The 25,753-nt window shown below is 37.3% G+C and overlaps 1 protein-coding gene across 3 annotated transcripts in view; it reads left to right on the top strand.

Annotated features, from left to right (window-relative positions):
• Positions 1 to 25,753, top strand: part of GABRG3 (gamma-aminobutyric acid type A receptor subunit gamma3) — a 707,159-nt gene that overhangs the window by 357,955 nt on the left and 323,451 nt on the right. For all 3 annotated transcript variants that reach the window (XM_044232134.1, XM_044232135.1, XM_044232136.1), the window contains exons 4-5: positions 19,961 to 20,181; positions 22,133 to 22,215. In XM_044232134.1, the coding sequence (XP_044088069.1) occupies positions 19,961 to 20,181; positions 22,133 to 22,215 (304 nt within the window). The remainder of the gene's footprint in view (positions 1 to 19,960; positions 20,182 to 22,132; positions 22,216 to 25,753) is intronic.

Below are 25,753 nucleotides of genomic sequence, written 5' to 3' on the forward strand. Positions count from 1 at the left end.
CTTATTTTGTCAACTCTTTGTTTTGAAGTCTTTTTTTTTTTAAAACTGACATTCTTACATTTACATTTTATAGATATAGTCTTCATTTTTGACTTCTTTTCACTGTGTTCAATTTCATATATATATATATATATATATATATATATATATATACACACATATATCTATATATATATTTCCTTTCTTTACAAATTTGGGATTTAGTGTTTTCTAACAAGTAGACTAAAATACACCTAGGACCAAGTGGATCACCCTGTTTTGTCCAAATGAACATTATATGTTTCTCTCCCCTCCCCCCTTTTATCTTTTTCTTTTCTTTTTTGGTTTCTTACCTCTTCGGATTTGCCTAATGTGTATTTCGCTTGGGTCATGTTGATATTTTTGATTTTGCTCTCTTGTTCATCCATTCTTCTCTGGGCAAAATGACTAGGAGGAGGAGGAAAGAACCAGAAGTAAATTTCTCTACCACAGATCTAGTCAGTATGGATATAAGTAAAATGTCAGAGCTGGAATTCAGAATAATGATTATAAAGTTACTAGATGGGTTGAAAAAAGTCATAAGAAACACCAGAGAATCTCTTAGTACAGAAATAAAATTTTATGATGCTGAAGTTAAAAATGACTTAACAGAGAGAGATGCAGTCTAAAATAGATCCTCTAACAACTAGGATAAATGACACAGAAGAAAAAGTCCGTGACATAGAAGACAAGATGATGGAAATGAAGGGTTCTGAGGAAAAGAGAGAAAAGCAACTAATGGACCATTAGGGAAGGCTTTGAGAAAGCTTCGATATCATAAAGTGAAACAATATTAGAATCACTGGGGTCCTGGAAGAAGAAGAAAGAGAGAAGGGGACAGAAGGAATATTTGAGCAAATCATAACTGAGAGCATCCTTAATCTGGGGAAAGAAACAGGCAATCAAGCCCAAGAGGTAGAGAGAATCCCCCCTCAAAATCAATAAAAATAGATCAACACCCCAACATGTAATAGTGAAACTTGAAAATTTCAGAGATGAAAAGAAAATCCTAAAAGCATCTCAAGATCAGTGGTTCTTAAGCTACAGGAGTAGGGTCATCAGACTGGCAGCAGACCTATCCACAGAGACTTGGCAGGTCAGAAAAGGGTGGCATGATATATTCAGGATACTAAATGAGAAAAATAGGCAGCCAAGAATACTTTATCCAGTAAGGTTGACATTCAGAATGGAAGGAGAGATAAAGAACTTCCTGGACAAACAGAAACTAAAAGAATTTCCAACCCTGGAGAAATATTAAAGGGGATCCTGTAAGTGAAGAGAGCCAAAAGTAACATAGTCTAAAAAGAAACAATCTACAGAACAGGGACTGTACAGATAATACAATGGCACTAACTTCTTATCTTTCAGTAGTTACTCTGAATAAATGGGCTATATGCTTCAATCAAAAGAGACAGAGTATCAGATTGGATAAAAAAGCTAGAATCATCCATATGCTGTCTACAAGATACTCATTCCAGACCTAAAGACATACCCAGATTGAAAGTGAGGGGGTGGAGAACCATTTATCATGCTGATGGACATCAAAAGAAAGCTGGAGTAGCAATATTCATATTAGAAAAATTAGTTTTTTTAATGTGTACAATTTTAATGGTTTCCTGCAATTGGAAAAATACATGGCATATTGATCAATTAGTATCCTTTTTGTACTTATATTATAAAAGTTATGCTTTCATTAATTATAAGTACTGAAGATTCCAAAATGGAATTTGTATCTAGGTAGTGCATTTTAATGTAAACAATTAAAACACATGAGAGATTATGGACTCCAGGAAACAAACCGAGAGTTTTAGAAGGGAGAGGGGTAGGAGGATGGGTGAGCCTGATGATGGTATTAAGGAGGGCATGGGTTGCATGAAGTACTGGATGTTATATGCAAACAATGAATCATGGAACACTACATCAAAAACTAATGATGCGGGGTGCCTGGGTAGCTCAGAGTGTTAAGCCTCTGCCTTCGGCTCAGGTCATGATCTCAGGGTCCTGGGATCAAGCCCCACATCAAGCTCTCTGCTCAGCAGGGAGACTGCTTCCCCCTCTCTCTCTGCCTGCCTGTCTCTCTGCTTATGATCTCTCTTTCTCTGTCAAATGAATAAATAAAATATTAAAAAAAATGATGCACTGTATTGTGACTAACAACATTAAAATAAAATAAAAAAATAAAATATAATTATGCACATATACATACAGAGTTCTAAAAATGACATAGGCTATTGATTCAATCTGCAAGCCAGGTATATAATACAAATTAGGTTTTTTTTTTTTTTCCAATTTATTTATTTTCAGAAAAACAGTATTCATTATTTTTTCACCACACCCAGTGCTCCATGCAAGCTGTGCCCTCTATAATACCCACCACCTGGTACCCCAACCTCCCACCACCCCCCGCCACTTCAAACCCCTCAGATTGTTTTTCAGAGTCCATAGTCTCTCATGGTTCATCTCCCCTTCCAATTTACCCAAAAGCACATACCCTCCCCAATGTCCATAACCCTACCCCCCTTCTCCCAACCCCCCTCCCCCCAGCAGCCCACAGTTTGTTTCATGAGATTAAGAGTCACTTATGGTTTGTCTCCCTCCCTATCCCATCTTGTTTCATGGATTCTTCTCCTACCCACTTAAGCCCCCATGTTGCATCACCACTTCCTCATATCAGGGAGATCATATGATATTTGTCTTTCTCCGCTTGACTTATTTATAATACAAATTAGTTTTAAACCAAAGTGATGAAGAGGGACACGACATCATACTTAAGGGGTCTATCCAACAAAAAGATCTAACAATTATAAATATTTATATTCCTAACTTGGAAATAGCCTATTATATAAACCAATTAATAACAAAATTTTAAAAAAATGTCAAAGATAATACAATAATAGTAGGGGAATTAAATACCCCACTCAGAGCAATGGACAGATTATCTAAGCAGAAGATCAGCTAGGAAAGAAGGGCCTTAAATGATGCACTGGACCAGGCAGACTTCACAAATATATACAGAGCATATCCTAAAACAACAGAATACATATTCTTCTTAAGTACACATGAAACATTATCCAAAATAAATCACATACAGGGTCACTCATCAGGTCTCAACCAGTACCAAATATTGGGATTATTCCTGCATATTTTCAGACCACAATGCTTTGGAACTTGAACTTAATCACTGGAGAAAATTTGTAATGAAGTCAAACACTTGGAATTTAAAGAACACCCTACTAAAGAATGAACGGGTCAACCAGGAAATTAAAGAAGAATTTTAAAAAATTCATGGAAACAAATAAAAATGAAAACACAATTATTCTCAAGTTTTCATACAACTATGGTGGTCCTAAGAGGGAAGTACAAACCAATAAAAGCCTTTCTCAAAAAGTTAGAAAAAATCTCAAATACACAATCTGAATATACTAATAAAGTTACTGGAGAAAGAACAGCAAATAAAGCCTAAACCAAGCAAGATAAGAGAAATAATAAAGATTAGAGCAGAAATCAATGAAATAGAAACCAAAAGAATACTAGAACAGATCGATGAAACTTGAAGCTGCTTCTTTGAAAAACTTAATATTAATGATAAACTCCTAGCCATACTTCTAAAAAAGAGAAAGGACTCCAATTAACAAAATCATGAATGAAAGTGGAGAGATCACAACCAATACCAAGGAAATACAAACAATTATAAGAACATATTATGAGCAAATATATGCTAACTAATTAGATCTGATAGAAATGGTTGCATTCCTGGAAATGTATAAACTATGAAAACTGAAACAGGAAGAATAGAAAACCTGAACAGACACATAACTGGTAAGGAAATTGAAGCAGTGATCAGAAATCTCCCAACAAACATAGTTCAGGGTCAGAAGGCTTTCCAGGGGAATTCTACCAGTAACACCTATTCTTCTGAAACTATATTAAAAAAAAAAAAAGAAATAAAGAAAGAAATGGAAGGAAAACTTCCAGACTCATTCTGTGAGGCCATCATTACCCTGATCCCTCAAAAAGAAAAAGGCCCTATCAAAAATGAGAATTACAGAATGATGTGATCCTTTCAATTGATGCAGAAAAAGCATTTGGCTAAATGCAGCATCCTTTCTTGAATAAAACTCTCCACAGTGTAGGGATAGAGGGAACACACCTCAATATCATAAAAGCCATCTATGAAAAGTGCACAGTAAATATCACTCTCAGTGAATAATTGAGAGCTTTTCCTTTAAGGTCAGGAACACAACAGAGATGCCCACTCTTACCACTGTTGTCCAACATAGTATTAGAAGTCCTAGCCTCAGCAATCAGACAACAAAAAGAAATAAAAAGCATCAGATGGCAAAGAAGAAGTCAAGTCTCACTCTTCACAGATGACATGATACTTTATATGGAAAACCCAATAGACTCCACCCCACAATTACTAGAACTCATACAGGAATTCAGCAAAGTGGCAGGATATAAAATCAACCCACAGAAATCAGTTGTATTTCTATACACTAACAATGAGACAGAAGAAAGAGAAATTAAAGAATTGATCCCATTTACAATTGCACCAAAACCCATAAGATACCTAGGAATAAACCTAACCAAAGAGGTAAAGGATGTATACTCTAGAAACTACAGAAAACTTAAGAAAAAAATTGAGTAAGACACAAAGAAATTGAAAAACATTCTATGCTCATGGATTGGAAGAATAAATATTGTTAAAATATCTATGCTACCCAAAGCACTATACAAATTCAATGCAATCACTACCAAAATACCATCATTTTTCACAGAACTGCAACATATAATCTTAAAATGTGTATGGAGCCAGAAAAATACCCCATATACCCAGAGAACAGTTGAAAAAGAAAACCAAAGCTAGTGGCATCACAATTCTGGACTTCAAGCTACATTACAAAGCTGTGATCATAACAGTACTGGTACAAAAACAGTCATATAGATCAATGGAGCAGAATAGAGAAACCAGAAATGGACCCTCAACTCTATGGCCAACTAACCTTCAACAACACGGAAAAACATAGCCAGTGGAAAAAAGACAGACTCTCCAATAAATGGCACTGGTAAAAGTGGACAGCCACATGTAGAAGAATGAAGCTGGACCATTTTCTTACATCATACACAAAGATAAACTCAAAATGGATGAAAGACCTAAATGTGAGACAGGAATCCATCAAAATCCTAGAGGAGAACACAGACAGCAACCTCTTCGACCTCCGCCACAGCTATGTCTGGCTAGATGCCTCTCAAAAGGCAAGGGAAACAAAAGCAAAAATGAACTATTGGGACTTCATCAAGATAAAAATCTGCACAACAAAGGAAACAGTCAACAAAACTAAAAGGTAACCTATGGAATGGAAGAAGATATTTGCAAATGACATATTAGATAAAGGGCTAGTATCTAAGATCTATGAAGAAATTATGAAACTCAACACTGAGAAAACAAAGAATCCAGTCAAGAAATGAGCAAAAGATGAACAGACATTTCTCCAAAGAAGAAAGACAAATGGTCAACAGACACATGAAAAAATGCTCCACATCCCTTGGCATGAGGGAAATGCAAGTCAAAACCACAATGAAATACCACCTCATACCAGTCCATATGGTCAAAATTAACAAGACAGGGAACAACAAATGTTGGCAAGAATGTGGAAAAAGTGGAACCCTCTTGTGCTGTTGATGGGAATGCAAGCTGGTATGGTCACTCTGGAAAACAGTATGGAGGTTTCTTAAGAAGTTAAAGATAGAGCTACCCTACAACCTAGCAATTACACTACTAGGTGTTTACCCCAAAGATACAAATGTAGTTTTTCAAAGGGGCACCTGTACCCCAATGTTCATACCTGCAATGTCCACAATAGCCAAACTGTGGAAAGAGCTGAGCTGTCCTTTGAAAGATGAATGGATAAAGAAGATGTTGTGTACATAGACAAAGGAATATTACTTAGCTATCAGAAAAGATGAATACTCATCATTTACATCAACTTGGATAGATCTGGTGGGTATTATGCTAAGTGAAGTAAGTCAATCATAGATAATTATCATACAGTTTCATGCATATGTGAAATATAAGAAATAGCATAGGGGATGGGGTGGCTGAATGATAGGCATTAAGTGATGTAGTGAGCACTGGGTGTTATATGCTACTGATGGATTATTGAACATTATATCTGAAACTAAGTATGTACTATATGTTGGCTAATTGAATTTAAACAAAAAAAAATGGAATACTCTTAAACACCTATATAACAACCCAAAAAGACTATCTAAGTACTGTGCTGGTTTTGAACTATAATTTTCTTCCCCATTTCAAAGAATACATGCTATGATGTAAAGAATAGAGAGATAGTATCCAAAAGATAATAAAGATACTATCTAAAATTGGACTCAGTTTTGCAATAGGTTTGGTAGGTTTGAAGACATGAATATCACAAACTTTGAGGAGTTAAACTTTCTAGGAAAGGGAAGGGGATTGAAAAATGTAATGCCAATAAATGTAACATCTGGTGTATGGGCCTATCGGTCAGCTTGCTGTGTAACAAACCATCCTAAAAATATGTGGGTTTTTATTATTCCTCATGATTCTTGGATTGGTTGTGTAAGCTGTATGATCTAGGATGGCTAGATTAGGATTGGCTAGTCAATGATGGCATTACTCATCTGTCTAGGTGATGGCTTGACTTTAGCTGGGGCCATGAACATGTCTGGGCATTTGTCTCATTTCTAGCAGATTGACCTAGACTCATTTGTTTGGTGGTTACAGGGTTCCCCAAAGCAACAAGAGGGGCCAGCCCCAGCACTCAAGACTTTCCAAGTTTCTGCCACATTTGCTATTAAATCACATGTACAAGGCCATGGACAAAATAAAAAGAATCTTTATAGCTGTTTTCACAAATAACTTTCCAAAGTCCAAGACACATTTTTACCCTTCACCTACCTCTTTAAAGTTTTGCTAATGTGCACATAAAGATTCAATATCACAGATTTTCCACTTGGTAGTAAATTTAGATAATAATGTTTGTGAACTGTCATAGTGAATATTGAGACAGTGAGAGTTTGGGTAGCAAGGACAGGTGCATTTTCAAATGGAAATCTGAAAGTGGCAGAAACTGTGTTTAAGGAAAAATGAACACCTTTGGATAGCTTTGTGTTGTACTTCTTATACTTTCAACTAACCTTTGCCCCTAGATGAGTTATCTGAGCAGCCTATAATTGGAATGGGTCTGTGATTATCATTTTATAAAGAAAATTTCCAGTGATTCATTTTACTAATATATTTATCCATCAGTACCACGCATGGTGCTAATGTGCTTGGGATCTAAGGAAGAACGCCTTTGGCCCCTGGGAATGTGTGTCTCCTGCAAACCCAATCTCCAAGTCCCTGTCCTTTATTAATCATTTTTTTCCCATTTGACCCTCTTCTATGTTAAAGGAAAGGGGAAAGTGTTAGGAAGTAATTTTTCTGAGTTTTAGAAGTTACAAATTGATATCATTAAGAAGCATGATTTTTCTTCTGTTTTGTCAAAATGCTCCACATGTTGCAATAATTCATGGCCTATTTAAGTATCATTAAGCTCTCCAATTATTAAAACAAATTATGAACATAGTTTCTCCACATGCATGATGTTTTAAACTGGGGGATTCTGCACATGCATCATTAGTGTTTTAAACACATTAATTTCACAGCTACTTATCGATTGCATAAAATGTTTATCTGTAAGAATAATTTTTTTCTTCTACAGAAAGGAAAAAATGATTAATGGCATTACAAAGAAAGTTTGAGAAACATAAAAATATTTCTCCATGGATGGGAAATGTTTCTTCAACATTTAATCAAATGGAGACACAATAAAACATCTACCCCATGTACCACATATACCATCTTCACTATACCCCCTTGAGTTAGAGTTTCTGTCAGGGCTTCAGAATAAATGAGTATCCCTCCAAACCCCACTGTCCCTAATCCCAGAGCATTATGGTGTGCTCTTTTCCCTTACAAGAAAGTAATATTGGGGTTGGGGACAGGAATCCAGTCTCACTCTTCAAGCTACAACCTCACACATGGCTCTGACTATAGTGGCCCCCACTTATCTGTGGTTTCACTAGCCCTTAATCAACCTCAGTCCAGAAGAGATGACTCTCCTCCTGATCTATCATCAGGTCAGTAGTAGCTTAATGCTATGTCACAATGCTTATGTCATTCATTTCATCAGCTCATCACATACACATTTTATCAGCTCACATCATCACAAGAAAAAGGATAACTATAGTACTATAAGGTATTTTAAGAGAGATCACATTCATGTAACTTTTTTTTACAATACATTTGTTATAATTGTTCTGTTTTTAATCAGTTATTAATATCTTACTATCTTTAATTGATAAATTAAACTTTGTCATAGGCATGTCTGTATAGGAAAAAAAACATAGTATATATAAGGTTCAGTACTATCCATGGTGTCAGGTATACACTGGGGGTCACAGAATATATACCCCCCAAAATGATGGGGGGAGGCAACTCTACTTCATTTAGAACTCAAACATACAAAGTTCTTTCCAGTGGCAGGAAATAGAACATGTATAGAAGTCATTCTATCTCATCTTTATTGCAAAATTAAGACAGAAAGGAAGGAAATGGAAAATTAATTTCAACAGTGAAACACTAATGTAAGCAAGGATATGGAAATATAAAATGTTAGAATTGGAAGGTCCTTACATAAGCTACGTTAACCACCCCATTTTACAGATAAGAAAACTGAGTCCAAGGAAAGTAACCTCATGTGGTTTGCAAACAGGGTGAACAAGGAGGGAACTTCTGCTTTGGAGCCCTTCCTCTCACATTTCCAGTGGTTTCTACCTCTAACAACTAGATTTCAGTTGCTCTCAATCACCTCCAGGGAAGCAGGTTTTGACTATGTAGTTTAGAACAATTGGTACTTAGCTGCTCAGTGTGACTTGATGAAAATTACTTAATCTCTTAGGTCTCAGTTTACCCCCTGAGAGGAAGGGTTATTAGAGTCTTTTACTCAGTAATCAGAACCTAGAAGGTACAGAAGCTTCTGTACCTCATAAGAGTGACTTTGGATAAAGTTCTCATCTTGCTATATAATTTACTGATTTCAGATCTGCATTTCAAAGTATTTTATTGTGAAGGTATATAACCTGTGTATTAATGGGAATAGGGACCAGAGACAATAGGAGAGGAGGGGCAAAGAGGAGGGCCCTATCTTCAGGACACTCTTTGTTTTGCCATTTTTACACAGCACCATTGTAAGGCTAAAACTCTGGCCTGAGGAGTTAAGGTGCCTACCCACTTCATTCAGTCTACCCTGTCTGGCAGAATTGTTACTCTCTCATCCAGTATGCTTTTGAACTTGCTTGCTCCACTTATCTGTATGGCTCACTCCTGTACCTCACCAAGGTCTTTTTTATAAGTCATCTTCTCAATAAAGAAGGCAGTAACTCCTCCCTGCATCCCACTCCCCTTTCCAACTCTTCCTGGGTACCAGTTGGTACAGGCTGAGAAGTGATCCTCTTACAAACTGCTCCAGGTAATTTTGCATCCACGATATGTGTCCAGTGTGAATCAACAAAGACTGTGCTCCATAGTTTCTCAGAGGCTGTAAAGGGGTTGTGCTCTGAAAACACCATCCCAGAAATGGCACACCCCACTCTGTTTACATTTCACTTCATCACAAATAAGATGTCCAGCCACGGCCCCAACAGGGGGTAAGGGAGATGCAATTCTACCACATATACACAGAGAGGGCTGGTGCAGTTTTTGGTGAATAGGACCAATGACCACCATAATCTGGCCAAATATTTTCTCTTTCCTTCGTCAGGGAAGATTCACCCTACCCTTCTTTAAATGAAGCATCCCCAAATGTTCACCTGGTCCCAGCCTCAAGCCCAAGATTATTTGAATGTGTGCTGGCATCCACATTAATTCACATGGTTTTCCTTTGTCCACTGACTCCTAAACAAAAAGAAAAGCTATTTGACCTATCCCCACACGTGTAGTATATCTGCACTGATGGAGAAGAGCCAGGAAAATCACAGTCAACTCACTGGTTTGCAGCAATTCTGAGACCCCACTGGACAGATCCTGAGCAGGCTCTGTTCCCTGGGAAGAAAGCAACTCCTTTGATTAAACTAATTCTGCTCCCAGGGTATGGCTCCAAAGGACAATTTTCCTGGCTCTTGACTCCATTGTTTAAGAGTTTATTATTTTTCCACTAACTGCATTGGTCATGGGAAAGTGGGCACTGGAGATGAAGCCCTCATTAAGGTCTAATCAGCTTTTCCGATTACAATCTGCCCTTTATAGAGAGGAATGCAAAAGTACATCTTAGTTTCACATAGTCACAGATTTCTTTTCCTGACTTGATGGTCCTTTGGCAGTAGAACTCTCTAAAACCTAGCCAGCTTCTTACCTATTAAGAGAGTTTCAAATGTGCATAGCCACACTCACAGAACTTTTGTCAACGCAATTCTAGGGTCCAATAAGTGTCTTGGCTTTCCCATGTCACTGCTTCTCCCACCCTTTTACTTTCAAATGAACTCTTACTCCTTCTTTTAAATGAAGTACAAGTGACTTGGCTATATCAGCCTTCAGTGGAAGAGTTAGACCTTGGTCTCTTATCCTGAAACCATATACAATTAAAGATTTTATAGGGTGGCAACTTAACCCATTTACCAATTTTTAGCAGTCGTCTGATTATTTCTGCAAAGCTGAGTTTCAATAGGCTTTTAACTCTCAAGGGATTTCTTGATATGATTTACTGATGGAGATGAGGAGCAGTTGCCTTTTCTAATCCTACAAGAAACTGTATGTGATTTATCTTTCTTTTCTCTTTCATAACTACTTTCATAATTGGCCTCACTTGCTGGCCAATTAGCTTCTGAGATAATTTCTTTCTTATGTAAACTTACCAAGCACAGCCAATAGCAGCCAACACATTCTAATTAATGTTCCTTTTCCAACCATTGTTCAAAGAGCTCTGTACTCATTAGACATGCTCTGCCTTACTGCAGGTGTCAACTTTACCAAACATTTTACCCATGTGTGACATGAGCAACCTTGCTTTCAGTCCTAAGCCAACACTACACATTATATATTTGTTATAGCATTATTTTTCAATGTACTGATTTTGTTTTTATTGAGATAAAATTGATATTTAACATAATATCAGTTTCAGCTATACAAATAATGATTTGATTTACATATATATTGCAAAATGGTCACCACAATAAATCCAATTAGAAATATATTTTTCTTGCGACAATCTACTCTTAGTGACTTTTGATTATGCAATACAGTATTGTCAACTATAGTCACAATGCTGCACATTGCACCCCTGGGATTTATTCATCTACTAATGGGAAGTGTGTACATTTTGATTCCCTTCACTGCTTCTTCCACTTCTCAGTCTCCACCCCTGGAATCCACTAGTCTTTTCTCTGTATCTATGACTTCAGTTTTTTGTTTTGTTTTGTTTTAGTTTCCACATATAAGTGAAATCATAGGTATTCGTCTTTCTTTTTCTGACTTATTTTACTTGTTTCAGCACTGTTTGAAACCCATGCTTATTTATTTATTTTTGAAGTTTTTTAAGGTATTTTTTTAGAAAGAGAGAGCACACATGCATGAGTGAAGGAAGGAGGAGAGAGAGAGAGAGAGAGAGGGAGAGAATCTCAATAGACTCCTCACTTGCTAAGAACCCAATGTGGGACTCTATCACAGGACCCTAAGATCATGACCTGAGCTAAAAACAAGAGTTGGACACTTAACGGACTGACTTTTGGTGCTCCAAACCCATTTTAAAATTAGTCAGTATACAACAGGAAATAACACATATGCATGCGCGCGCACACACACACACACACATACACACAAATTTCCTCTTGTCTCTCTCTGTGTGTGCATTTCCAAGTTTAGAGTCTGTTCATGAGAGACATGGGCAAAGTTCTGGAAGGCGATAATGACACAGAGGTTATTATTGCCCAGAGGCATGTTTAGGCAGGCAAATGGACAGAGGGGAGGACTTGCACTGGGTCCCTCTAGATGTTGACAGTTCATTCAGCCCTGAAAGTTCCCGCAATAACCTGCCCCTAGCTTTGTTCCCCTAGCTGTTCAAATGCTTAAGCAAGACTCAAATTCCCTATACATAATTCTTTCCACATTAAAAACTTGGATGCTTTTTGTCTTATCTTGCTGGAATCCTAACCAAATTCATTTTTCTGGTTGCTATATGTGACCATCAAACTCATGCTGTTTTGTTTTTGGTTTTTGGCTTTTAACCTTAACTGAATATTTAATTCCCAGACTAAAATATAAGCTCCATGAAGGGAGAGGGAGAGGATTTTCTTGACGGCACAGTGCTCTGTCTTTAGTGATTTGCAGGGCATGGCATACTCACTGCCACAGAGAGATGATGAATGAATGGATTTGTTAATAACAAACAGGATCTGGTAAGTTGAATTAACTACCTCAGAAAGGGTCTTTAACTTGAAACTTGGTGGAAAGAATAAATGTGGGATTTGTTCAGAATTACTAAACCCACACTCTGTAAGAGTAATTCATTATTATATCTAACATGTAAATGAAATGAAAGAAATAAGAATCTCTAACAGTTTGCTTCTAGATCCTCTTTACTATGGACCTAATTGATGATAATCCTTTAAACTGTGCTTACGGTAATGGCCTTTGGGATGGTACAGTCTCGGGACATTTCTTTAGGTCTCATGGTGAAATTGGTCCTATTCCACATCTAATGGTTGCAGCAAAGTCTTATTCTGTTCTGGGAATACCAAAAAGTTTCTAGTTACAGAGGTCCTGTGAGCCTCATCAGCCTTCTGTTGGCGTGGGTGTCTGTCACCTTTATAATTCTTTGTTGTTGCCCATTTCTTACTTTCCTTTTTGATTTGAGTGTGTGGTTCAATAAGACTTTAAAGTGAAAATGATAATCATTATATAAGTTAATACTGTATGGATCTATGCCAGACACTAAGGGTTTTTCATTTAATCATCTCCTTTCTTCTTTATAACCCATTTAGGATGTGGGCATTCCACCCATTTTACAGATTAGAATGAGGCTTCAATAGGTCATATTACCTGTTAAAGCTTGGACTTGTGAATGCAGGGGGATCTGATTCTGGGCTTTCAATTATAGTCTACTACCACTAGCCCCTTATCACATTTTATGTGTTTATTATCATTTAAGACTTACAGAATATTTTGTACATATCTTATCACATAATAATACTGGTTATCATTTGTTAAAATGTTTACCATGTTGAGCAAGGCACTATACTGAGAGCTGGTAGAAAGGGATGTGGGGGATAAGGATGTAAACATGAAGGAAAGCCAAACTTTTTTATTTTTTTATTTTTTAAATTTTTTATAAACATATATTTTTATACCCAGGGGTACAGGTCTGTGAATCGCCAGGTTTACATACTTCACAGAACTCACCAAAGCACATACTCTCCCCAATGTCCATAACTCCACCCCCTTCGCCCAACCCCCCTCCCCCCAGCAATCCTCAGTTTGTTTTGTGAGATTAAGAGTCACTTATGGTTTGTCTCCCTCCCAATCCCATCTTGTTTCATTTATTCTTCTCCTACCCACTTAAGCCCCCATGTTGCATCACCACTTCCTCATATCAGGGAGATCATATGATAGTTGTCTATCTCTACTTTACTTATTTCACTAAGCATGATACGCTCTAGTTCCATCCATTTTGTCGCAAATGGCAAGATTTCATTTCTTTGATGGCTGCATAGTATTCCATTGTGTATATATACCACATCTTCTTGATCCATTCATCTGTTGATGGACATCTAGGTTCTTTCCATAGTTTGGCTATTGTGGACATTGCTGCTATAAACATTCGGGTGCACGTGCCCCTTCGGATCACTACGTTTGTATCTTTAGGGTAAATACCCAGCAGTGCAATTGCTGGGTCATAGGGCAGTTCTATTTTCAACATTTTGAGGAACCTCCATGCTGTTTTCCAGAGTGGTTGCACCAGCTTGCATTCCCACCAACAGTGTAGGAGTGCTCCCCTTTCTCCGCATCCTCGCCAGCATCTGTCATTTCCTGACTTGTTGATTTTAGCCATTCTGACTGGTGTGAGGTGATATCTCATTGTGGTTTTGATTTGTATTTCCCTGATGCCGAGTGATGTGGAGCACTTTTTCATGTGTCTGTTGGCCATCTGGATGTCTTCTTTGCAGAAACGTCTGTTCATGTCCTCTGCCCATTTCTTGATTGGATTATTTGTTCTTTGGGTGTTGAGTTTGCTAAGTTCTTTATAGATTTTGGACACTAGTCCTTTATCTGATATGTCATTTGCAAATATCTTCTCCAATTCTGTCAGTTGTCTTTTTGATTTTGTTAACTGTTTCCTTTGCTGTGCAAAAACTTTTGATCTTGATGAAATCCCAATAGTTCATTTTTGCCCTTGCTTCCCTTGCCTTTAGCGATGTTCCTAGGAAGATGTTGCTGCGGCTGAGGTCGAAGAGGTTGCTGCCTGTGTTCTCCTCAAGGATTTTGATGGATTCCTTTCTCACATTGAGGTCCTTCATCCATTTTGAGTCTATTTTTGTGTGTGGTGTAAGGAAATGGTCCAATTTCATTTTTCTGCATGTGGCTGTCCAATTTTCCCAACACCATTTATTGAAGAGGCTGTCTTTTTTCCATTGGACATTCTTTCCTGCTTTGTCGAAGATTAGTTGACCATAGAGTTGAGGGTCTATTTCTGGGCTCTCTATTCTGTTCCATTGATCTATGTGTCTGTTTTTGTGCCAGTACCATGCTGTCTTGATGATGACAGCTTTGTAATAGAGCTTGAAGTCCGGAATTGTGAGGCCACCAACTTTGGCTTTCTTTTTCAATATCCCTTTGGTTATTTGAGGTCTTTTCTGGTTCCATATAAGTTTTAGGATTATTTGTTCCATTTCTTTGAAAAAGATGGATGGTACTTTGATAGGAATTGCATTAAATGTGTAGATTGCTTTAGGTAGCATAGACATTTTCACAATATTTATTCTTCCAATCCAGGAGCATGGAAATTTTTCCATTTCTTTGTGTCTTCCTCAATTTCTTTCATGAGTACTTTATAGTTTTCTGAGTATAGATTCTTAGCCTCTTTGGTTAGGTTTATTCCTAGGTATCTTATGGTTTGGGGTACAATTGTAAATGGGATTGACTCCTTAATTTCTCTTTCTTTTGTCTTGTTGTTGGTGTAGAGAAATGCAACTGATTTCTGTGCATTGATTTTATATCCTGACACTTTACTGAATTCCTGAACAAGTTCTAGCAGTTTTGGAGTGGAGTCTTTTGGGTTTTCCACATAGAGTATCATATCATCTGCGAAGAGTGATAATTTGACTTCTTCTTTGCCGATTTGGATGCCTTTAATTTCCTTTTGTTGTCTGATTGCTGAGGCTAGGACTTCTAGTACTATGTTGAATAGCAGTGGTGATAATGGACATCCCTGCCATGTTCTTGACCTTAGCAGGAACGCTTTCAGTTTTTCTCCATTGAGAATGATATTTGCGGTGGGTTTTTCATAGATGGCTTTGATGATATTGAGGTATGTGCCCTCTATCCCTACACTTTGAAGATTTTTGATCAGGAAGGGATGCTGTACTTTGTCAAATGCTTTTTCAGCATCTATTGAGAGTATCATATGGTTCTTGTTCTTTCTTTTATTGATGTGTTGTATCACATTGACTGATTTGCGGATGTTGAACCAACCTTGCAGCCCTGGAATAAAACCCACTTGGTCGTGGTGAATAATCCTTTTAATGTACTGTTGAAGCCTATTGGATAGTATTTTGGTGAGAATTTTCGCATCTGTGTTCATCAAGGATATTGGTCTATAGCTCTCTTTTTTGATGGGATCCTTGTCTGGTTTTGGAATCAAGGTGATGTTGGCCTCATAAAATGAGTTTGGAAGTTTTCCTTCCATTTCTATTTTTTGGAATAGTTTCAGGAGAATAGGAATTATTTCTTCTTTAAATTTTTGGTAGAATTCCCCCGGGAAGCCGTCTGGCCCTGGGCTTTTGTTTGTTTGGAGATTTTTAATGACTGTTTCAATCTCCTTACTGGTTATGGGTCTGTTCAGGCTTTCTATTTCTTCCTGGTTCAGTTGTGGTAGTTTATATGTTTCTAGGAATGCATCCATTTCTTCCAGATTGTCAAATTTGTTGGCGTAGAGTTGCTCATAGTATGTTCTTACAATAGTTTGTATTTCTTTGGTGTTAGTTGTGATCTCTCCTCTTTCATTCATGATTTTATTTATTTGGGTCCTTTCTCTTTTCTTTTTGATAAGTCTGGCCAAGGGTTTATCAATTTTATTAATTCTTTCAAAGAACCAGCTCCTAGTTTGGTTGATTTGTTCTATTGTTTTTTTTGGTTTCTATTTCATTGATTTCTGCTCTGATCTTTATGATTTCTCTTCTCCTGCTGGGCTTAGGGTTTCTTTCTTGTTCTTTCTCCAGCTCCTTTAGGTGTAGGGTTAGGTTGTATACCTGTGACCTTTCTTGTTTCTTGAGAAAGGCTTGTACCACTATATATTTTCCTCTCAGGACTGCCTTTGTTGTGTTCCACAGATTTTGAACCATTGTATTTTCATTATCATTTGTTTCCATGATTTTTTTCAATTCTTCTTTAATTTCCCGGTTGACCCATTCATTCTTTAGAAGGATGTTGTTTAGTCTCCATATATTTGGGTTCTTTCCAAACTTCCTCTTGTAGTTGAGTTCTAGCTTCAGAGCATTGTGGTTTGAAAATATGCAGGCAATGATCCCAATCTTTTGATACCGGTTTTGGTCTATAGCTCTCTTTTTTGATGGGATCCTTGTCTGGTTTTGGAATCAAGGTGATGTTGGCCTCATAAAATGAGTTTGGAAGTTTTCCTTCCATTTCTATTTTTTGGAATAGTTTTGGAATAGTCCTAATTTAGGACCAAGGATGTGATCTATTCTGGAGAATGTTCCATGTGCACTAGAGAAGAATGTGTATTCTGTTGCTTTGGGATGAAATGGTCTGAATATATCTGTGATGTCCATCTCATCCAGTGTATCATTTAAGGCCTTTATTTCCCTGTTGATCTTTTGCTTGGATGATCTGTGCATTTCAGTGAGGGAAGTGTTAAAGTCCCCTACTATTAATGTATTATTGTTGATGTGTTTCTTTGATTTTGTTATTAATTGGTTTATATAGTTGGCTCCCATGTTAGGGGCATAGATATTTAAAATTTTTAGATCTTCTTGTTGGACAGACCCTTTGAGTATGATATAGTGTCCTTCCTCATCTCTTATTATAGTCTTTGGCTTAAAATCTAATTGATCTGATATAAGGATTGCCACTCCTGCTATCTTCTGCTGTCCATTAGCATGGTAAATTCTTTTCCACCCCCTCACTTTAAATCTGGAGGTGTCTTTGGGCTTAAAAAGAGTTTCTTGGAGGCAACATATAGATGGGTTTTGTTTTTTTATCCATTCTGATATCCTGTGTCTTTTGATTGGGGCATTTAGCCCATTAACATTCAGGGTAACTATTGAGAGATATGATTTTAGTGCCATTGTATTGCCTGTAAGGTGACTGTTACTGTATATTGTCTCTGTTCCTTTCTGATCTACCACTTGTAGGCTCTCTCTTTGCTTAGAGGACCCCTTTCAGTATTTCCTGTAGAGCTGGTTTGGTGTTTGCAAATTCTTTCAGTTTTTGTTTGTCCTGGAAGCTTTTAATCTCTCCTTCTATTTTCAATAATAGCCTAGCTGGATATAGTATTCTTGGCTGCATGTTTTTCTCGTTTAGTGCTCTGAAAATATCATGCCATCTCTTTCTGGCCTGCCAGGTCTCTGTGGATAAGTCAGCTGCCAATCTAATATTTTTACCATTGTATGTTACAGACTTCTTTACCTGGGCTGCTTTCAGGATTTTCTCTTTGTCACTAAGACTTGTAAATTTTACTATTAGGTTACGGGGTATGGGCCTATTCTTATTGATTTTGAGGGGCATTCTCTGAACCTCCTGAATTTTGATGCTCGTTCCCTTTGCCATATTGGGGAAATTCTCCCCAATAATTCTCTCCAGTATACCTTCTGCTCCCCTCTCTCTTTCTTCTTCTTCTGGAATCCCAATTATTCTAATGTTGTTTCGTCTTATGGTGTCACTTATCTCTCGAATTCTCTCCTCATGGTCCAGTAGCTGTTTGTCCCTCTTTTGCTCAGCTTCTTTATTCGCTGTCATTTGGTCTTCTATATCACTAATTCTTTCTTCTGCCTCATTTATCCTAGCAGTGAGAGCCTCCATTTTTTATTGCACCTCATTAATAGCTTTTTTTTTATTTCAACTTGGTTAGATTTTAGTTCTTTTATTTCTCCAGAAAGGGCTTTTATATCTCCCGAGAAGGTTTCTCTAATATCTTCCATGCCTTTTTCGAGCCCGGCTAGAACCTTGAGAATTGTCATTCTGAACTCTAGATCTGACATATTACCAATGTCTGTATTGATTAGGTCCCTAGCCTTCGGTGCTGCCTCTTGTTCTTTTTTTGTGGTGAATTTTTCCGCCTTGTCATTTTGCCCAGATAAGAGTATATGAAGGAGCAAGTAAAATACTAAAAGGGTGGCAACAACCCCAGGAAAATATGCTTTAACCAAATCAGAAGAGATCCCAAATCATGAGGGGAGAGAAAGGGGATAAAAAGAGGTTCAAAAAGAAAGAAAGGAAAAAAACAAAGAAACAAACAGAAAAGAATTAAAAAAAGAAAACGAATAAAGAAAAGTACAAAAAGAAAAAATATATATATTAGATAAACTAGTTAAAAAACGTTAAAAAGGAAAAGGGTAAAAGTTAAAAAAAATTTTAGCAAAAGAAGAGAAAAAAAATGAAAAAAGAAAGAAATTACTTTCACTGCAAGACTAAAAAATCACAGGGAGAAAGCCATGAGTTCCGTGCTTTGCTTTCTCCTTCTCTGGAATTCTGCTGCTCTCCTTGGTATTGAAACCGCACTCCTTGGTAGGTGAACTTGGTCTTGGCTGGATTTCTTGTTGATCTTCTGGGGGAGGGGCCTGGTGTAGTGATTCTCAAGTGTCTTTGCCCAAGGCGGAATTGCACCGCCCTTACCAGGGGCTGGGTTGTGTAATCCGCTCGGGTTTGCTTTCAGGAGCTTTTGTTCCTTGAGCACTTTCCGTAGAGTTCCGGAGGACGGGAATACAAATGGCAGCCTCCTGGTCTCCGGCCCGGATGAGCCGAGAGCCCGGGGCCCCACTCCTCAGTGCGCCCTCAGAGAACAGCGCCCAGTAACTCCCTTCTGCCTGACCTCCCGCTGCGCTCCAAGCTCACCAAACCTGTGACCAGTTCAAGGTACCCCCGAGCTGCGAGCTATCAGCTCTGTCTCTGTAGCTGGACTTCCCGTTCCAATACCTGCAAGCTCTGCGACAGTCAGACACCCCTGATCCTTCTGTGACCCTGTGGGACCTGAGGCCACGCTGGCCCCATGTGGGCTTCGCCCTAGTTTAGCCTCTGGAGCGATGTCCCTCAGCAGAACAGACTTTTAAAAGTCCCAATTTTGTGCTCTGTTGCTCCGCAGCTTGCCAGGAGCCGGCCCCTTCCCCCGGGGTCTATCCTCCCGTCGCCGCTTTGGATTCACTTCTCTGCCAGTCCTACCTTTCAGAAAGTGCTTGTTTTTCTGTTTCTAGAATTGCTGTTCTTCTTCTCTTCGATCTGCCGATGATTTGCAGGTGTTTGCAATCTTTAGATAAGCTATCTAGCTGATCTCCTGCTAGCTGAAGTAGTCGCAGCCTGCTACTTCTTTGCCATCTTGACTCCTCCCCCCGAAAGCCAAACTTTTGACAAAGAAAACAAAGCATACAGAAAATTCATTAACGGAACCACTTTGCCTCTCCTTTTGCTCTATTTCAGGAATATCAAATTGACATATTTTTTGCTCAGACCTGGACAGACAGTCGCCTTCGATTCAACAGTACAATGAAAATACTCACTCTGAACAGCAACATGGTGGGATTAATATGGATTCCAGATACAATCTTCCGTAATTCTAAAACTGCAGAAGCTCACTGGATCACCACCCCCAATCAGCTCCTCAGAATTTGGAATGATGGGAAAATCCTTTATACTTTAAGGTGAGATGTTGGTGGATTTTTAAACACTGACAGGTTGATAATTTAGATCATTTTAGAGATGGGACCCTATTTTCATTGTTGCATTCTATCACTTCTCATGTTTGACAGGCTACAGGATCCTGAAAAAGTTTGTTCCAATGTCACTATATGTGAAAATAAAGAATAAAGGCATACAGATGATCTTCAATGAATATAAACTGATTCCTTCATCAGAATCCATGTCTGTTGGAAGTGGGCTATGGAATTTTCTTTAATATATTTAACCCATGGGTCCACTAGGCTAGAAAAATAAAGATGCCTTGGTGTACTAATTAACAAATGTAATCATAACCAAATTTAAGACCACAGGAAAAAAAGATCACAGAGGACATTTCCCAGTACATCCTTAATGGAAGTGGCAGCTACAGTGTAATGAGCCTTTCTGGGGGCCAGGCAGCCCTTACAAAGTTGGGCAAGGTAAGAGAAACTGTACTTCAAAGACGTGAATTGACTTGCTTGTCCAAAGTCACCATTGAGAACTAGTGTTACCAGAATTTGTGCCTGTGTCTGTATCTCTCAGAACTCTTTCCACCAGGCTGGCCCAAGTCTAAGTAAACACCAAGCTGTAACATACCAGAGGAATACCCTGCACCTTGGGCAGCTTTTCTGTTTGCCTAGAGTTAGGATCAGGGCAGTACCCTCCAGACACTGTTGTTCCCACTGCCTATGAGCTCTTAGGAGCACTATATGTGCTCACTCTCTTCTATCATTTTATTTCACCACCTTTGCAGCACCATGGCTCTTCTCTCTGTCTCCTGTTCCTGCTTTTGTGAAGCCCTTTCTCCTTCTGATTTTTCTGCCTCAGGACTCCCTCATTACTAATTTATTTCCACATCTATTCTGAAGTTTCCCACATGCCTACCTACAACCCAGAACTTCATTTCTGGAATCCAGATGCTTGGAGCTCCTGCCTATGGGACGTCTCCTCCTGAGTGTCTGAAAGGCATTGTAAATTCCGCATGCCTCAGCAGAAGGTGACTTGTCTAACTCTTCTGACCCATTTATGTTCTTGGCTCAGTGAAGCCCATTACCAGCCCCTGAGCACTTCTCTTCTCTCACCCCCACATTTAGTAAATGAGCTCTTATTTGCAGGTGAGTTGTGGCCACGCGAAGTCTATAACTCAGAATGGTAAACAAGTATCCACAGCACAAACAAAAGTACAGATTAAAACCAAAAGAAGTGGAAGATTGGAGAATTTCAACTTTCAAGGAAATAATAATTTTGTTAGGCGGGGAACAACAGCAACAAATCCACAGCAGGTAGCTCAGCTGATGGATTAGATTTAGAAAGTTGGAGTCTGTAACAGGTTTTTCCACATTAGTCTTAAAGGAGTGCAGAAAAGACTCTGAAGTGAAGGTGAACCTCAGCAAACCAGACTGGGGACATCACCTATCCTGGGATCCTTCATAGGAACTCGGGCCCCAGGGCTGTCTGTTCTTGAAGGATGCAATGCACACGCTTATATAGCCACCACCTGCATAGTCTAATGAGAGTGTTGTTCAAATTTGAAGTCCCTTCTACAAGTATATTAATTTGGCATTATACCTATTTAGACAAATACACTAGTTTGAAAATGGAAGGTTTTAATTCAGTCAAACATATTGAAGACAAAGACGTATAAAATAATAGTTGTTTTTATTGTCTCCTCTCTGACTTGAGTTTTATTTCTAGACATAGTTTGGAATTTTTAGTAACTGAAATTCTCTCTGCTACCAATAATTAAAAACAGAATGAAATAACACAAAAGCCACTAAATGGTTATCCCTGAATGGCACCAATGCCGAGAGTGAGGTAAGTGCACTGCTCTCACTCCCCAGTTATGGTAAAAGGTGACTGATCCTTAGCTTTGACCTGAGACTTTTCTGGGTTGCTCCTGGCTGACCTCAAGAGTGACCCTTGGCTCTCCTGCAGGCTCACTATAAATGCAGAATGCCAGCTGCAGCTGCACAACTTTCCCATGGATGAGCACTCCTGCCCGTTGATTTTCTCCAGCTGTGAGTACCAATTTGGGGTATAAATGCTGTGTAAAGGAATGTCTATCTTCTGTTGATTTATGACAGATGGTCATGAGATTGATTATAGCATCATCACGTCACAGAAAAAATGGATAATGATTTTGGTATTAGACACGTGGGTATTTTCACTCTATTGTGTAAGACGTATGTTACAGAATACGTAACATTGGAAAAGCTGTGAGCAACCTGACCATTACTTATAATGATGAAAGTGTCAGAAATTGGTGAACAGTTGACTTACAAATAACCTTTATGCTAATGAGCTGTGCATATTATCCTGAAGTATACAAAATTCATTTGTGATAATTTTGGGTTTAATATTATCTTCAAGCAAGGCATTTTGTCTTCTGAATTGAAAGATAAAAATTTATTTAAATATATTTACATTTGTCTTATTGCAGTACTGTAGAATATAATTTTTCACTATTTTATTTTCTAATATCTTACATATGATTAATATTAGCTAACAAACTAAATTCTTCAAGACAATTCTAGTGCATACAAGGATACATAAAAAAGGAAATATCAAATTTATGTTTTTATAAAATAACATTTTAAGTAAAGCTCAATAGGGAAATATATCTGTAGAATTTAGAATAGTTCCTTTTAAATGTGTTGATTACAAGTAGCTAAGTATGACTCATAAGAATTTAATTAACTTTATTGGCTTTCTATAAAATTGCATATAGAGCTTGACAAACAAATGTGATGAAATCTCAAGCAGAGCTTTTGTGACTTCCCTTGCTTGACATTAAAGTGAAAAGACAAAAATGAAATAAGAGATGAACACACTTTACAGTTCATTTTAGGCAGTGAAAAAGACAAAGTAGAAAGCAAAATTACACTGATCTACACTGGGCAAAAATATTCTTTTGCAGAGATTAGTTTAATTAGTTGAATCCTAATTTAAAATAACATTTTCCCCCAAATTATTATATATGTTGACAACACATATTTTTAATGCCTAGGAAGTAGATGGCTAATGTCTGTGAATGTCTGGTAAACATGCCTGTAGGTTTATTAGGACTGCTATTCTCTATTTATTTAATTACTTTGAAAATTATGGAACCATTCAAATAGTCTATTTCTTTGTGAGTCAGTTTGGTATATATGTATATAATTTTCCTAGTAATTTTTCCACTTCACTATTTACCAGTGTTCTCAGTGAACCCAGTTTAGCTATGTAGACCCTTCCAATACCAGTGTTCTCAGTGAACCCAATTTAGCTATGTAGACCCTTCCAATGCTCTGATATGTTATTAATTCATCTATTTACTTTATAATTTTAATGGTTGTTTCTTATTATTTTAGACATCCTATATTTTGCTTTTTTTCTAGTTCTTTATGCAATTTGACAACATCTTATTTCTTCACTAAATTTTTAATGTCATCTTCCATTTATTTAAATTTCCAAAACTTTCTGATATCTTTGTGGGAGCAACTTTCAGACTTTGTTGTTTTGTTTTGCTCAGTTACATGGTAATTCGTTCACTTTTCTGTTCAATAAGTAATTTTTCATTTGAGCTCATGTTTCTTGTAATTTTTTTTCTGTAGGATTTCTTTGGGGCTTACATTTAAAATGGGTTTTTCTAAGGAGGTTTTGCTCTGGCTCTGGTGTCTCTATAACTTTAAAGTTTAAACCTGGATTCCTAGGCTACAGAGTTGGTATGGATTCTAGCTACAGATCTGTGATTTCAAGTTGTGACTTTACATTCCTGGAAGGAATTTTTTCTTTTCTATTGTTCCCAGAGCCAAGTCAGGACAGAGAATCTACTTTTAGGGAGAGTTTCTCCTGAGTCCACAAGCTGAGGAGCCCAGTGTCCATCAATAGATGCGTGGATAAGCAACCAGTGTCTATCAACAGATGCATGGATATACAAAAAGTGAGAGAAAGGATAAAAGATCATGATCCTACCATATATTGTCTATATGAGGCACAATTTAGATTCAAAGACAAATCATTTGGAAGTGAAATTATGAAATAAGATATATAATGCAAGTAGTGATCAAAATAGAGTTGGATTAGTTATATTAGTATAAAACAAAATATATTAAAGAAAGTTGTTATTAAAGACAAAGAAGCACATTTAATAATAAAATGTATCAACATATCAAGAAATACACAGTAATAATAAACAGGCATAATGTTCTAATAATGCAACATTAAAATACATAAAGCAAAATTAAAATTTAAGTAAAAATTGACCTATCTGGAGAGAAAAACAGATGACTCAGCAATAATAGTTAGATATTTTAATAACTCACTTTCAAAAATGGAGAGAAAAAACTAAATAGTTCTACCAGCGAAACAGAAGACCTGAATAGTACTTCGAAGAAACCAGATCTAGTAGATATATATAGAGTAGTCCACTGAACAACAGAATATACAGTTGTTCTTAAGTGCACAGGGGGCTTTGTGCAAAATAAGCCTTATAGTAGGTAATGAAGTAAGTCAATAAATTTCAATGTATTAATTAAGATTACAGGATACAAGAGCAATATACAAACAACATTTGTATTTCTATAAATTATAAAATGAAACCTTGAATAGGAAAGTAAAAAAACAATTAATTTACTAAAGTATCAAAAAGAATATAATACTTAAGAGTGAATTTAGCAAAATAAGTGCAAGAGTTGTATGTTGAGAACTACAGAAATGTTGAAAGAAAAGAAAGAAAATCTAAACAAATGTAAAGGCATGCTATGTTCATGAACTGAGACTTAATGTTTTTAAGGTGGTTGTGCTTTTCAAAATAATCTATAGATTCAGTGCAATACTTACCAAAACCTCAGCTGGATCTTTTCCTCTGAAATTGACAAATTGATTCTAAAATTTATGGGGAAATTAAATAAATCTAGAATAGCCAAAAAAAATCTTGAAAGAAGAACAAATTTAGAGGGCTCACACGTCTGATTTCAAAACTTACTACTAAGGTACAATAATGAAGACAGTGTGGTCTGGTACAACTATAAAGATAGATATACAGATATACTCAAATCCCATCAACTGATGAACAGATAAAATTTGATATGCTCATACAACAGAATATATCTTTCCCTTAAGTAGTTTGGGAAAAGAAACAAATCTTCCATGCAGAAGAATTCCTAATAATTTATATAGATATTCCACCCTCATGGAGGTGGAACATAACTCCTTACCTCTTAAGTCAAGGATGAGCATAGTGACTTCCTTCCAAGAAATTTATCATAGAAAGGGATAAAATGAGGCATTTTATAGTGGAGAAAACTGACAAACACTACTTCAGCCAGGTAATTAAGGTCAATATGAACAGATATAAATTGTATTGATAGTAGGTACCCTTGATATGATGTGATGATAAAGGCACTTCCTCCTGTGGTCTCCCTTCTAAAAACCCATAACCTCATATAATCATAAGAAAAACACCATACAAATCTTAATTGAGATACATTCTACAAAATCTTGAATAGTACTGTTCAGAAATGCCAATGCCATTGAGAACAAGGAATGTCTGTGAAACCATCATAGCCAAGGTGG

Source organism: Neovison vison, chromosome 13 (genome assembly GCF_020171115.1).
Source record: "Neovison vison isolate M4711 chromosome 13, ASM_NN_V1, whole genome shotgun sequence".
NCBI lineage: Eukaryota > Metazoa > Chordata > Mammalia > Carnivora > Mustelidae > Neogale > Neogale vison.